The 16006-nt window shown below is 29.9% G+C and overlaps 1 protein-coding gene across 1 annotated transcript; it reads left to right on the forward strand.

The window, feature by feature from the left end:
- The first annotated feature begins 11552 nt into the window (after positions 1-11552).
- On the forward strand, positions 11553-15500 carry LOC112802068 (probable pectinesterase 53). Its single transcript, XM_025845075.3, has 5 exons — positions 11553-12305; positions 12780-12969; positions 13049-13255; positions 13358-13593; positions 15219-15500. Exons 1-5 carry the CDS (start codon positions 11926-11928, stop codon positions 15364-15366), a joined length of 1161 nt encoding a protein of 386 aa, XP_025700860.1. The 5' UTR covers positions 11553-11925; the 3' UTR covers positions 15367-15500.
- The last annotated feature ends 506 nt before the right edge of the window (positions 15501-16006 follow it).

Raw genomic sequence — 16006 nt, forward strand, 5'->3', positions numbered from 1 at the left:
GGTATTACTTGGTACAACCCGATGCACTTGCCGGTTAGTCTGTGGTTGTAAAACACCGCACCACCTGCCAATTCTAAGTCATCTACATACACTAGAATTGCTATGAATTTAAGTGGTGTAATCTTAGTGAAGAGGCCGTAATCTGATTTGCATGGAGTGAATTTAGCTCAAGTAGAACCGATTTGAGCTTGCAATTCCATTGTCTACTAACTTGTTTTAATTCATACAAGGACTTTTCAAACTTGAAAAATTGACATGGTGAGGCTTCTAAACTTGGAAGCACATTTATATAGACCTCCTCATCGAGTTCACTATGCAAAAATGCTGTGTTGACATCAATTTGTTTAAGGTGCCACCCTTTCAGTGCTGGAACATCCAGTACCACTCTCAAAGTCCCTAACTTTACTATAGGACTGAAGGTGTCTCAATAGATGGAAAAGAAAATTACATATGAGCATGGAGAAGAAATTGCATGAAAGAGGGCGTTAAGATCAAACGAAGAAAAAAAAGGGAAAAATATATTCACGGAACAAAAACCACGAACAAGCACTTCAACTGTGAAGATGGACTCATCATCCTTCTCTAATCACGTTAACAAATTGTAAATCAGAGAGCAAGTTTTTCATCCTTCAATCGGGATCTCCATGTTCTTCTATCCACGCTCACCACACCATATGAAAATTGCATATGAGCATGGAGAAGAACAATAACAGAGAAACCAAGAAGGAATTGAGAATTGAACTTGGATAATGAGCAGACTCAAAAAATACAATACTACAGTTTGCTATTTATATAAAACACTACTTCTAACAGAATTGCCTTGCTATTCTAACAAACTATACAACTCAACATATCAACAAAACCCACTACTAACAACTTTTCTATATAAGAGAAATAATAACCTATATTAAGAAATTCTAACTAACAGAATTAATATCAAGTAACACCATCCCACAAGCTTGGACTATTGGGAGAGAAGAGGTTTAACAATCCAAACTTAGAGTAACCTGGATTGAAAAGCCCAGGAGCAAGAGGTTTGGTGAGAATGTCGGCAGCTTGATTATTGGAGGAAATGGAAAGGAGATGAATCAATTTTTCTTGCAATTTGACATGGATTATGTGGAAATCAGCTTCAATATATTTTGTATATTCATGAAACACAGAATTAGTGGAATATAAATAACTGAATTGCTACCACAATATAAATCAATAGGCTTTGTGATTGGAACACCAAGATCTTGAAGAACATAACTCAGCCATTGAGCTTCTAGGGTGGCCTGAACTAAGGCTCTATACTCTGCCTCTGAAGAGGAGGCTGCAACTGTTAGTTGTTTCTTACTCTTCCAAGTGACCAATGATGGTCCTAAATAAAAATAATATGCCGAGATGGATCTGCGAGAGTTAACACGACCAGCCCAATCAGAGTTAGAGAAACTAGTAAGTTGTAAATCATAATCTACAGAAAAGAATAGCCATGCAGCAAGAGAAGCTTTTATATAACGCAGTACTCTATGTGCTACCTTCAAATGCTCAATAGTAGTGCAATCTAAAAACTGGCTCAATTTCTAAATGGCATAGCTTATATCAGGTCTAGTATTTGATAGATATAAAAGCTTGCCTATAATTCCTCTATACTGATTAGAATCAGCGAGCAATTTTCTAGTAGTTTTACTTAGTTTTGCTCCATAATCAATAGGAGTGATAGCAGGTTTGCACCCTTCAAATCCTATTTCCTTGAGTAAATCAAGGACATATTTTCTTTGGTACAAAGTAATTTTCGTCTTAGATCTTGCCACTTCAAGACCAAGAAAGTACTTCAAATCTCTCATGTCTTTGATCCGAAATTTCTAATGAATAACATCTTTAACTGAGTTAATTTCATTTAGGTCATCACCTGCCAATACTAAGTCATCTACATACATTAGAATTGCTGTGAATCCAAGCGATGTAATCTTGGTGAAGAGATTGTAATCCGATTTGCATGGAGTGAATTTTAGCTCAAGTAGAACCGATTTTATGGTTGTAAGTCTCTTTGCTTAACATATTACACGTGTGATTAGCTTATGATCCTTTTTTTATTCTCCATCTCTAAATATTTTTTCCTTCATGTACCCTCTTTGTTACAAACCATCTATCACATATTAATGTTTCCATTGAAATCTTGCCTTTTTTTTTGTCAATTCTCACAATAAAACCGTGTACTTTAGCATAATTTCTATAGAAATTACAATATTATTTAACAGTGTCATCATAATTTAATTTGTTTAACTTCTCAACTTCTTGAATTTTGTTTCTATAATTTGACATATTATAAATTCACTAATTTTATCCTTATTATTGATAATATCTTCTTTCTCCTTGTGAGAATTATTATCATATCCAAAACACAACTCATCATATTCAATAAATTTCTGTAAAAATTTATTGTGAGAATTATTATCATATCCAAAACACAACTCATCATATTCAATAAATTTCTGTTTAATTTATTGTCATTGATATTCATGCTTATAATGAAATTTTATTCAAAAAATAAATAATAAAAATAATTAATTAAGATACTAATTAACTTTACAAAAAAAAACTTTAAAAAATAGAAAAATTATAAATTAAACAATTATAATCTATCAAATTTAAAAATCTTTAAAACAAAAATACTCAAATGCAACAAGGATATACATATCCGATTATAGTATGGTATTATATCTTGTTGATTTTTCATGGAATTCAACAAAAAATATCTGTTACTCAACTTTGTCTTCAATTGTATTTTTTAAAGATGATTTTATTTATAAATTTCTAAAATTATCTTAAAATGCATTTTAACCAATTGACTACAAGCTTGGTAATTACCAAAAAAGAAAAAATCTGTTACCTAAATTATCTTTTTTTTATTAGTTCGATGTTAATAGTAATTAATTATAGTAAGAGTACATAAGGTTAGTCACAAAATATTTTTTTATTTTTCTGTTTTCATTTATTTGAAATTTTTAAAATGAGAAGAACTAATTTTTTTCCTCTCTTAACTTTCACTCTTCCTCTTTTTGTTCTGGTTCGTTAAACATTAACATTACAATGGTGCATGAACATGGAGAGTAACCAAATTGTGAATCGAATTAAAAAGTTGTGAATTGCCAATAGTTACCGATGACGCCGTTTTCTTTCTTTTCCTTATTTTTCCTTCGACATTTTCTTATCCCCTTTCTTACCTGTTTTTTCAAACTCATCCAATAGAGTTTGATGAGAGGCTATTTCGTAAGATTCTTTCTTGGTAAACATAGTTGTTCTGATCAACGAGTTAGAAGGAAGAAGATATGAATCCATATTACTTTGTGATTCATTGATTTTTCAAAATGGCGGACATGATAAACAGATTCTCGAGTGCTGATTTTGACAACCAGAGCAATGTCAATCTTCTCCATCAACTCACAAATCTTCAATCTCAAATTTCGAAGAGCAACACAAGTCTGATTCAATATCAATTAAACCCTTATTTTTTATCCTAGAGAAAATCTAGGTAGTAAAGGTCGTGGAGCTACGATGGCATGCTCTTATTGTAACAAATAAGGCCACACAGAAGATATGTGCTATAAAAAGCATAGGTATTCCTCCCATTTTCATCAACGGCGGCAACATAACACCACCATCAATCACGTGATCATTGAGGAGCATGATGATATACTCAGTGACAAACAATCCCAACTCAATAGTCTCCAAGAGAACACTGGAATATCAATATCTGAATTCACTCCAGAGTAAAAATTTGCCTTGTTAGAGTTGATCAAAGACAAAAGTGTGCAGCAACAACCTCATAATGCAAACCAAATTTTGACTAATTCTATTCAGACCTCCACTCCAGGTAAAACTATTGCATTATATTTTAATGCGAGAATTATAAACATTATCACTCCAAAATCTACACTATGGGTCATCGACCCCGGTGCAACAGATCATGTGACTTTTGACTTAAAAGATTTTACAAGCTTTCAAAATATTACTCCAATTAATGTAATATTGTCAAATGAGACCAAAACTGTCAGCACCATCATTGGCATAATCACATTTTCTAAAATTTTTTTCTCAAAAATATTTTATACATTCATTCTTTTAATTTTAAACTGATCTCTATGTAAAAATTAACTTCAAACTTACATTGCCAACTATTAATTGATAATAAGTATTGTGAGATACAAGATCAATCCACATCAAAGATGATTGGCATTGCTGACTGTATATAGTGGTTATATACAATGAATAGAGAACCAAAATTGTCTCACTTTTTCCTCATCTAACAAAGCAAGCTTTATTGGCGGTAACTACGACTACTACTCATTCTATAACACCTTCACACACTGAGCACAACAACATTTGGCATCTTAGATTAGGAGACATATCCATGCATAAATTGATTTTACTGAAGAAATATTATCCTTTTATAGGTTGTATTTATTCAAAGCTTCCTTGTGACTCATGTCATTTTGTAAAACAGAATAAATTATCTTTTGATCTTAGTACAATTGAAATAAAATATTGTTTTGTCTTAATTCATATGGATATTTGGGATCCCATTTTTATCCCTTCCAATAAAGGATATAGGTATTTTTTTACTGTAGTGGATGACAAGAGCAGATTCACTTGGATCTTTTTTATGAAAACTAAATCTAAGGCATCACAATTGGTTATTAATTTTGTAAATTTTGTCAGAATACAATTTAAAAAAACAAGTTAAGTGTATAAAGATTGATAATGGACTAGAATTTACTCTAAAATTCTTTTTTATATCAACTGGCATTTTACACCAAATTTCTTATATAGAAACACCAGAGCACATTTTAGGTATTGCTAGAGCACTGTTATTTCAGTTAGAAATTTCACATTATTTTTGACAATACGCAGTTACTCACGCTATTTCACCTAAGTAATAGGCTGCCCAGCACTAAACTGGATAATGCTAGTCCTTATACGCTTTTGTATGGTAACTTATCTAACCTTTCATATTTAAGAGTATTTGATTCTCTTGCATATGCCTCCATATTAACAAATTCAAGAATAAAATTAGACGCAAAAGTCAGAAAAATAACTTTTTTCAGTTTTAAATTAGGAACAAAGAATTTTTGACTTTTTGATTTAAAATCAAAGAATATCTAAAAATGTAACTTTCTATGAAACTCATTTTTCATTTTCACATTCCACTAGCATTGACATTTCTGCGGTACCCACTCGTACTCCACAATGTATTGATCTTTTTTAATATGATACACCATCCACACATCATTTGCAATCACCCACACATATCACACTCACATATTCAAATGAATATTTCTCAATCTCAATGCATTCACCAATTTTTTCACATACCATTGCACCAATTATCACACTACACACTAACAATACACTTGCATCACAAAACTATAACATCACACATGACTGTATCACTAGAAAATCTGAAAGAGTCAAGAAATCGCTTGCTTATTTGAAGGACTACCATTGTATGATTACCCATGCAGCTCACTCTAGCAACTTTGCTAACTTTAACTCTTTATATCCTATCTCACAATACTTGTTATATGATAAATTAACCCCAAAATATAAGTTCATTTTTCTAGCCATCACCTCAAATCCAGAACCTAGCACTTATGAGGAAGCGACTGCATATGAATGTTGGAGAAAGGCAATACAAGCTGAATAGATAGCTCTAGATCAGAATAGAATTTGGTGTCTCACTGAACTCTCAAAAGACAAGAAAGTTGTGGGTTGTAAATGGATTTTTTCGGGTAAAATTCAATTCCGATGGCACCATAGAAAGGCACAAAGCAAGGCTAGTTACAAAAAAATTCACTCAAGTGTAAGGAGTGAATTATGGTGATACTTTTAGTCCAGTTGTCAAAATGACTACTCTACGAGTAATGTTAGCATTAGCAGGGACAAAAAAATAACATTTGAAACAGCTAGACGTCAATACTGCTTTCCTTCATGGAGATCTGGACAAGAAAGTTTATATGAGGATACCACCCGGTTTGGCCATGTCACAACCAGTTTTGGTTTGTAAATTACAAAATTCTCTATATGAGCTTAAGCAAGCAAGCAGACAATGGAATATTAAACTCACTCAGACTCTTGTTGATGTTGGTTATAAGCAGTTTTTTTATGATCATTCCATCTTCATCAAGAAACAATCTGAAAGCTTCACTGCCATTCTAGTATATGTTGATGACTTGGATTAATCGGGGATGATATTGGCAAAATCAATTCCATCAAGCAAATTTTGGATGACAAATTCAAAATAAAGGATCTTGGTGATCTCAAGTACTTCTTAGGAATGGAAGTAGCACGTTCTAACTCTGCAATTCACATTTATCAGTGGAAGTACGTCATGGACCTTCTCAAGGATTTTGGTTATCAAGATTGCAAGCCTCTCTTCACACCATTTGATTAGAGTTAGAAATTCTCGAAGGAGTTAGGTACCATTTTAACAGACAACACTACTTACAGACAGCTCATTGGCAAACTCCTTTATCTCACAAACACTAGACCTGATATCTCTTATGTTGTGGGATGTTTGAGCCAGTTTTTGGACTGTACAACCACTTCTCACCTATAGGCTACTTTCCGCGTACTCCGATATTTAAAAGACAAACCTGCAACTGGTCTATTGTTCTCCTCTACTTCTAATCTGCTTCTCATTGAATTTGCCGACGCTGACTAGGCTACCTGTGGCGATACTCGTCATTTCATTTTTGGTTATTGCTTTATGCTTGGGAACTCCCTCATTAGCTGGAAGAGTAAGAAGCAAATCACCGTTATCAAGTTCTCTGCAGAAGTTGAATATAGGTCTCTTGCTGTTGCCACATATGAAACTAATTAGTTATCTTTCTTAATGGATTTCATAGGTTTGCAGCTTCAAAAGTCTATCACTTTATTCTGTAACAACCAGCCAACCATTCACATTGTCAATAATCTAATCTTTCATGAAAAAACCAAACACATTGAAGTGGACTCCCACATTGTTCGTGCAAAGCATTTGTCTGGTCTCATTCATCTTATGCTAGTTCGTTCCAAAGACCAACTTACTGATTTTCTCATCAAAGCTCTGTCACCGGATCCTTTTCTTACTAATGTTTTCAAGCTAGGATTGTTAAGTTTATACCATTCTAAATTGTGGGAGGGTGTCACCTAGATTATTATTTTTTATTAGTTTAATGTTGATGGTAATTAATTATAGTAGGAGTACATAAGGTTAGCCACAAAATATTTTTTTCAATTTTCTATTTTCATTCATTTAAAATTTTCAAAATGAGAAGAACCAATCTTTCTCCCTCTCTCAACTAGTCAACTTTCACTCTTCCTCTCTCTCTTCTGGTTTGTTAAACCATTAACATCACAGCTTGAATAGCATATGACATGAGATTTTTTTCAAAACCAAATTCAATCCATAGTTTGAACCACTCTTAAAAGTGCAAAACAAGTTTAGATAATAGTGCTATGAATGACCTAACTCATGCTTATTTATCAAACAAATTTTTTTTTGTACCAAATGACATACATACGATATATCGGTTTAAAATCAGAGAATAGTTTGAAGAATGAAAACCTAACCGAATATTACTATTGGCTATGTGTTTCTAACTCAAGAGGGAGAAATAGAGTGTTGTTGTGCAGTGACAGAAGATGCAATGACCATAGTGAACAACGGCGAGATATGACGGTGCTGGTGGAGGAAGCAGATACAGAGGCGATGCGAATAGGGGGTCAGAGGTAGAAGACGAGACGGTAATAGAGATAGATAAAAAGAGCGAAAGACAGAAGAAATATGACTGTGGTAAACGTAGGTAGCGGTAGAGCTGTTAATGAATATTACCTTTAAATTTGAGGTGAAGATGTTCCTTTTTGAGGATAAGAATATTTTGTTTTTGAAAAAAAAAATATTCTCTAAAAAAAAGAAGAAAATGTTCTTTTTAATTTTTTATTTATATTAATTTTAATAAAATATAATATTTAACTATAATTAATCATATAGCTAATAATATATATATATATAAATTATATTTAATATATTTTTAAAATATATTAAATTTTAATTTTTTAAATTATTTAATTATTAATTGAGTGAGATTAATAACGTCTCGTATTTATATTAGAGAAAGTTTGTGGACCAGTATTTTTATTAAAATTTGGCTAACACTTAATTATAAAAAAAATGTGTAATCTCATATTATTAAATATAATATTACACTATTAAAAATATTAATGATGATAAATAAATAACTACAAATCACAAAATCTACTGACTCTTATATATTATATTAGTCCATATAAATAGATATGAACTCTCCCACAAATATTGGGTATGACAGCAGTCACCCTTATCTAATTATATCTTGAGCTGTAGCTATAGAGAGTATGTATGAACACATCAAATACAATAATCACGGACGGATTGTGTATTTGACTTTCTGATTGGAATTTTTTTAGATTGATTCATATCACGGATCATTTTGTAGGTTGTCTCTTATTAGCCTCATTAAACATTGCTTTTAATTTTTCTCCATAAGCACCATGCATGTGCCCTTTAATTTTGAAAGTCACTGTCGTAATAGCATATTAATTAGTTGTTATTTTTTAAATAAAAGTTGATTAATTAAACTATAGCTTGTCATTACAAGTTCCATGCACGCATGGCATATTCGAAGAATGAAGGGGGTTAAGGTTAGAATTTTGTATAATTATCATATACTTCATACACAACATTTAATTTCATGAGTTCAGATCATTAGATAACATTTCTTTTTCTGAAACGCTTGCGACAATCATTCTTTTGACCTCTTTTTTTATTACTCCATACATTCGAATAAAAGCAACCAAGTTTATATACACACTACTCATTAATTAACTCACTTTATTAGTAGTTTCATTTCTTAACCTAATAGTCCTACTAAGGAAAAGTATGAGTAAATATTGAAAAAAACTGAAATTAAAAAAAATATAATTTTCACGCACCTTGATATATAACATTAGAGCAACAATACACCTACGATATACATTAAATATTTTCTGTTAATCTTAATGACTTTCTGAACGTATTTTTTTTCTTTCCCTTTTTATCAAATGCCAGATTTTGAAATTGAAATTTGAAAATTGGTTTAAATAGAAAATCTATGTTACATATAAAGATAATGAATCATATCTTTTATAATAATAATAATAATAATAAAGAATGAGTAAGGAGAGTATTAGGATGAAATAACAGTGCCCAGAATCTACTATAAGCTAGTATATTTTTTGTCTTTAATATTTGTAAATTTTTTAAAAAAATTCCTAACATTTAATTTTATTTTTAAATATTTTTAATTTGTATTAAAGTTATTTCTATATATTTTTAATTTTGTCTTTTAATATTTAAATTAAATTAATATTCAAGAGTAATTTTAATATAAAATAAAAAATATTAGAAATAAAATTAAATATTAAAAATATTTTTGAAGAAAAACATAACGTTAAAGACACAACATACACATACTTCGTCCTTTTTTGCCAAAATAGAAAGAGTACTTTCATATAAGTATATAACAAAAGCAAATTAAAAAGGGAAGAGTATGAATCATCTGGACCCAAAATAACACTAACAAATAGTTTTGTCTCAAGGAAAGTTTTTTCACATCACTGTGGTTATAGCTTTGGCCTAAATTGTCTAACCATTAATTCCTGTTTCTGCCATAGTATAGTGCCATGTCCTATTGTCCTTCATGGTATTGGTATAGCCCACAGAGTTTCCCTAATTCACCCACTACATACATGTATGGAATAATCTATAGTATTATTAATAATAATCAATTTACAAGTGGTCAACTAACATTAATCAGCTAAACAACAACAACAAGAATCTAATTGTATTAACAATAATGTTATTTTAGCATTTAAAAGTGGATTTTAGTAACTATATCAATAAGTATATATAAGAAACTGATTTTTAATCATTCAAGAAATTAACTAATTTTAATTAATTAATATTAGTTATTTTTTATGATAAAATTATATTTTTAAACTCATTTTGGTGGAATTTAAGATTTAAGATTGGGATTAGGGAGTTAAAATTTAAAATTTAGGATTTAAAAAGATTTTATAATTTAAAATATAAGATAAAAAATAATTTTAAAATATTAGTTAATATTGACCGAAAAAAATCCATTCTCTAATCAAATTTTATATAAAATTTAAAGTGGTGGAATGAGTGTTGAACACAAATTATGATAATTTTTTTATCTGATTATTTAAAAAAGAGTGAATATCCAATTCAGTAGTCCTTGATAATTTTTTTTTAAAGGATTACGAAATTTTTAAACAAATTTTTTTTTTAATTCTTGATATTTAATTTCGTGAGACTTTCTGTTAATGATCTCTCTTCAAAATATACTTATGTGACACGTTAATCACTAATATATCTTTCATTTAATTTTTATAAGTAAAAATAATTTAAAAATCATTAATATTTCTTTATATTTGAAAAAGGTAATAGAAAAATAAAAAGTAAAAGATATACAGCCTTAATAATTATCCTTAAAAAATAAAGAGACTTCCAACAAAAAAAATTAATTTTAATTAGTTTTTAATGAATAAATCAACAGTTTAATATATTATGTAGATTTATTTCATTAATACAGATTAAAAATATTAATAAAAAAATTAATAATCTCATAAAAATAAAATTTAAAAACCCAAAAAAATATTTTTTTTATTGAAATTCTTATTATCTTTTAAGATAATGGTCAGTAACGTTTAGTTTTTTCACTTCAAAGAATAATTTGAGTCCAAATTAAGGGTAGGTGTTATCAGCATGCATAAGCTAAAAAGGAACCTTAAAATTGTATTTATATATATTTTTTTTTTCACATGAAATGCTACACATTGGTGCATAACCTAACCAGAACCAACCCATTATCCCTATCTCAATAAAATATATTTATGATCACACACAAACAGAAAGAGAAAGAGGAGCTCACGGGCAGCATCAAACAAACATCAACAACAAAGGAAAAATGGCCAAACACAATAGAATATTAATGTCATCCAACATCAAAAGTAGTGGAAAATACAGACACTATAGTTTATTATGCTGATAAATAAAATTGAATATAATTATTATTTGGACATAAGAAAAATAATAGACATCTAATGCATTTTAATAAAGGAATAAAAAATCTCAATTTTTTCCCCAAAGGCTTAATTTTGTATATCTTCCTCTTCTCTTTTGTATTGTTTAGAGTTCTATATATGTAATTAATATAATAAAAACATATATACCTTTTTCTTTTATAACGTCGTTCATTTAAATTTATTTTCTTAAATACTAATTTAATTTTTTTATGTAAAGTACATAATTGGGATCCATTTATAAAATATCAATTTCTTGTCATTTTTAAAAGAAGACAATAATTAAGAATATTAGTTATCTTTTCCTTGTGAAGTGCTAATCTTTGATGTATCCGCCGGTTGTTGATCAATTCAGATAGTGAAGAGTTATTGATATATAAATTTAATTAAATCATCCTCTAATAATTCTAAAGAAAATATCTAAAAACATAATTTCATTGAGACAAGAAGCTAAGTTTTTTTATTTTTTTTTTATTATTTTATATGCAAGAAAGTGCATCAACATGACCTGTATGTGGCTTAGATTGTTTCTCTTTCTAACATGGATGTCAGTAGAAGAAGCACCCGTGACCTCTCATTCATTTCCATTCTTTCTTTTCTCTCTTCTTAACAATAAGCTTCACTTTTCACCTAAAACAACCACCATAACTTACTATATAAACATCAATGCCTTCAACCATTAGTCCTTACTTTCTTTCTTTCTTTTAGTTTCATCATTAGGTCAAAAGTATAACACACTGTGTTAGGCGACCAACATTTTTGTTCCTTTTTTTTTCTATGGCGATTTCAAATTCGCATTACATTTTGTGTGTTACAATAGCAATCCTTGTGATTGTTGTTCAAAATTCAAGAAGTGCATATTCCCGGCACCATGATGATGGCACTAGAAAGGGAATTCGATTGAGGAATGGATTATTGTCCAACATGAGTAGGATAGAGTTCTCGGAAGAACAGTTCATGAAATGGGTCAACTTTGTTGGTAACCTCAATCATTCAATGTTCAAGGCTGCAAAGAACAAGCTCTTTGCTTCCTACACTTTGCATGTTGATAACAACCCTGCACTTGGTGACTTCACTTCCATTCAAGACGCCATTGATTCTCTTCCTTCCATTAATCTTGTTAGAGTCCTCATCAAGGTTCATGCAGGTCTTTACACGTAAGAACTATTACATAGTTTCACATATCTGATTAAATTGTCATATAATTATTCTCAGTTAACCAAATTTGTGGCCCCTTATTGAATCTTATTGATGTATTTAATTACGATGTATACCAAAATCAGTTACCAAATACATGTTAAAATATAAATATACATAAAAAATAAATTAAATTATATATGTATTTATATACAAATTAATTTAGTAACTGATTTTAGTGGCTAATTTTAAAGTTTGAATAGTATTTTTGAATTAATTAAGACTTGGATTTTAGTGTTTGTCCACATTCAGCATTATTGTGTTATGTTCTTTATTAAAATGTTGGAAAATGGTACGTGACAACTGACAAATTTTGTTTCTTATTACACATAGTGTCTTTTTCGATACCTATTCAAATGCTCTAAGAATTATATATAGGATATTTTCATTTAATTTCAGCAAATTTAGATAAATTTGTATACTATAATATCCAGGGAGAAAGTGAGCATTCCTCAATTGAAATGGTTCATAACAATAGAAGGAGCAGGTGCAGATAAAACAATAGTTCAATATGGTGACACAGCACAAACACCTGGCTCAAATGGGAGGCCATTGGGAACCTACGGTTCTGCTACTTTTGCTGTTAATTCACCTTATTTTATTGCAAAGAACATCACATTCAAGGTAATTAATAATTAATTAACTACATTCTAATTAATTACTATTAGAGTTAATAAAAGATGATCATCTTTATTGTGCACAGAACACTACTCCAGTCCCTGCACCAGGAGCAATTGGGAAACAGGCAGTGGCATTCAGGATTTCAGCGGACACAGCAGCATTCTATGGATGCAGTTTCTTGGGTGCACAGGACACACTGTATGATCATATGGGAAGACATTATTATAAGGATTGTTACATTGAAGGCTCTGTTGATTTCATATTCGGAAACGCTCTCTCTCTATTTGAGGTATTTAATTAATATATAATTTGGTCCAATAATATTAATTTTGCCCCGGAGTTAACAGGAAAGAACAAATGTTCCATGGTTGTATCCATATTCCATTAATAGGGGTGTCACGTGCATGCAATAGCACAGAATATGGGAGCAGTAACAGCGCAGGGGAGGAGTAGCATGTTGGAGGACACGGGGTTCTCATTCGTGAACTGTAAGGTCACGGGGTCAGGGGCACTATACCTGGGAAGGGCATGGGGTCCCTTTTCTCGCGTGGTATTCGCCTATACATATATGGACAACATCATCATTCCCAAAGGCTGGTATAACTGGGGTGACCCTAATCGTGAATTGTATGTCAACTATGCTCTCTACCTTTGCCTATATATGCTTCCTTTTCCATTGCATTATTACATCTACTCTTCTATGCCTTCTTTGGAAAAGAGACGGACAGATATATAGAGATATAAATTAAATTAAGTTTTTGTATTATATTTAATATAAAATATATAAGATTCATTTATGTCTTATTATTATATTTAGTTTAAAATAAATATAAAAATTAAAAAAAAAGATTTGGAATTTAAAATGTTAAATAAGAGTATTTTTAAAAAAAATTATTAAAATTTTAGTTTTTGTATTTTAGAAATTTCAGTCTTCTGTATTCCTACTTTTTGAATATATTAATAGGATTGAAATTTTGTATCGTAAAACTGAAATTTTAATTTTAATATTTGATCATCAAATACAATACTTAATCTCAATTCCCGTTCCAGAAAATAAATACAATTTATATGTTTTTATTTTCCTAATACCTATATATATTCAACTAGCTAGCCTTCATACTCTTCTTTATTCTAGCAGAGGATGAATGTCTCATGGACTCATACGTAGCTTTTGTTTCGGAGTATTAGGAGGGAGATTGGGATTTAGTATTATGTTTGTTAGTCTGGTATTAAAATTTTAGTCTCTATCTCTAAATTTCAATATTTCAATACTTCTAAAAAATAAAGACACAGGGAGTTAAAATTTTTTGGGACGTTGACTGAAATTTTAATAATATTTTATATTTAAAATATCCCCATTTTAATTAATTAATTCCAATTTTATCCTTTGTGCAAATTAAATTAGAGCTTCATTCTTATTTTAGTCTCTGTCTCATACTTTACACCAAACATAATATTAAAACTTATTTCAGTTTTTGTCTCTCTGCTCAGTCTCTGTCTCTCTTCTAAATACTATCTTAGAAATATAATCATTCATATTTTTTTATTAATTTAATTTAAAAAAAACTTAAAATTTTAGAGTTTGATTTTTGTTCACTTCAAAAGAAAGAATTTAGTATAAAATCAATAGAAAAAGATCTTGTAAAAAATTTAAGTAAATTTAAAAAAACTATTATATGAATAGGCTTATTAGAAATATAATTATTTGTGTTTTTTTTATCAATTTAAATTTAAAAAAAAAACTCATACCAATGACAATGTGATACTAATGGATGCACAATTAGATGGACAATGGGGCGGTGCCACACTCATCACTTACCACCCTAAACATGGTGTAATTCACACAAGTACATAATGGGTGTGAAGGCTTCTTTGTCATCTTGCTCTTTTGAATATATACATACTATACTTTCAATTATTATGTTGCTGGATCCATATATCAAATTACACACTCAAATTTTGATGAATTTAATATACTAGTTAGTCCATACAGCACTATATATATTTGAATAAGATCACATAAGATTCTAATTAAGAAATAAATAAGACATACACGCACTAATAATCTTTTTATTTATTTAATAATATAACAAGTGTTTTATCTAATTCTTACACAGACATACGTTTAATAAGTAGACATTGTTATGCATTTGTTAATTTTATAATTCAATTTCTAGGGCAGATTGTATATATGGAATTTATTTAATTTTATAAAGCACATTCTTAATATTCTATATATGTATTGTGTATAGGACTGTATTCTATGGACAATACAAATGCACAGGAGCGGGAGCAAGCTTTGCTGGGAGGGTATCATGGTCAAGGGAACTCACTGACGATGAAGCCAAGCCTTTTCTTTCTCTTTCCTTTGTTGATGGCACGGAATGGATCAATCTTTGATCATCACATCATCAATTCATCATACACATCAACATACATATGTACAACCATATATAATCTTATAAATTAATTAAAATTCCTCTCATATATCTCTGCTCCATACAATATGATCAAATAACAATTCATTCATTCAACTTGGCGCTTCTCAACTGCTTCACCGTTTATATTTCTCAAAGAATCAAACTAAACTGAATCTGAAGCCACACAACAATATTCATATCCTAATATATGCTTAACTCTTATGAAAAAAAAAATTGAAGAGATCTATTTCTGTCTGTTAATAAAAAGCTATCAAGTATAAAGAAAATCCCACTGCTACAATAGGCAACAATCAGAGTAACCAACTTGAGTTGGTCGAGTGGTCAGTTTAAACAAGTGTTTAAATGATAAATTTTTAAATAGAGTTCAGAAGTTGAAGGTTTGAGTGTCTCTATCTTGTCAAACTAAAGAATATGGTGAAAAAAAAATACAATAAAGGTTTATATATACTAGGTCAGAATACCATGAGTTTTGCTATTTTTTTTTCTTTTGACGTGGAGTTTTTCTTCTTTTTAGATATGGCCTACACGCCTTTTTGGATCAAAATATCAACATTAGGGCCAACTTCTGCCTGAAAATTATAAACAAAAATTGTGGGCCA

This window comes from Arachis hypogaea, chromosome 5 (assembly GCF_003086295.3).
Source record: "Arachis hypogaea cultivar Tifrunner chromosome 5, arahy.Tifrunner.gnm2.J5K5, whole genome shotgun sequence".
NCBI lineage: Eukaryota > Viridiplantae > Streptophyta > Magnoliopsida > Fabales > Fabaceae > Arachis > Arachis hypogaea.

Coding starts and splice junctions, on each gene's coding strand:
- LOC112802068 (XM_025845075.3), top strand. CDS start 11,926: ATGGCGATTTCAAATTCGCATTACATTTTGTGTGTTACAATAGCAATC. Junction 12,970..13,048: donor CAAAGAACATCACATTCAAG/GTAATTAATAAT, acceptor TATTGTGCACAG/AACACTACTCCAGTCCCTGC. Junction 13,594..15,218: donor GGTGACCCTAATCGTGAATT/GTATGTCAACTA, acceptor TATTGTGTATAG/GACTGTATTCTATGGACAAT.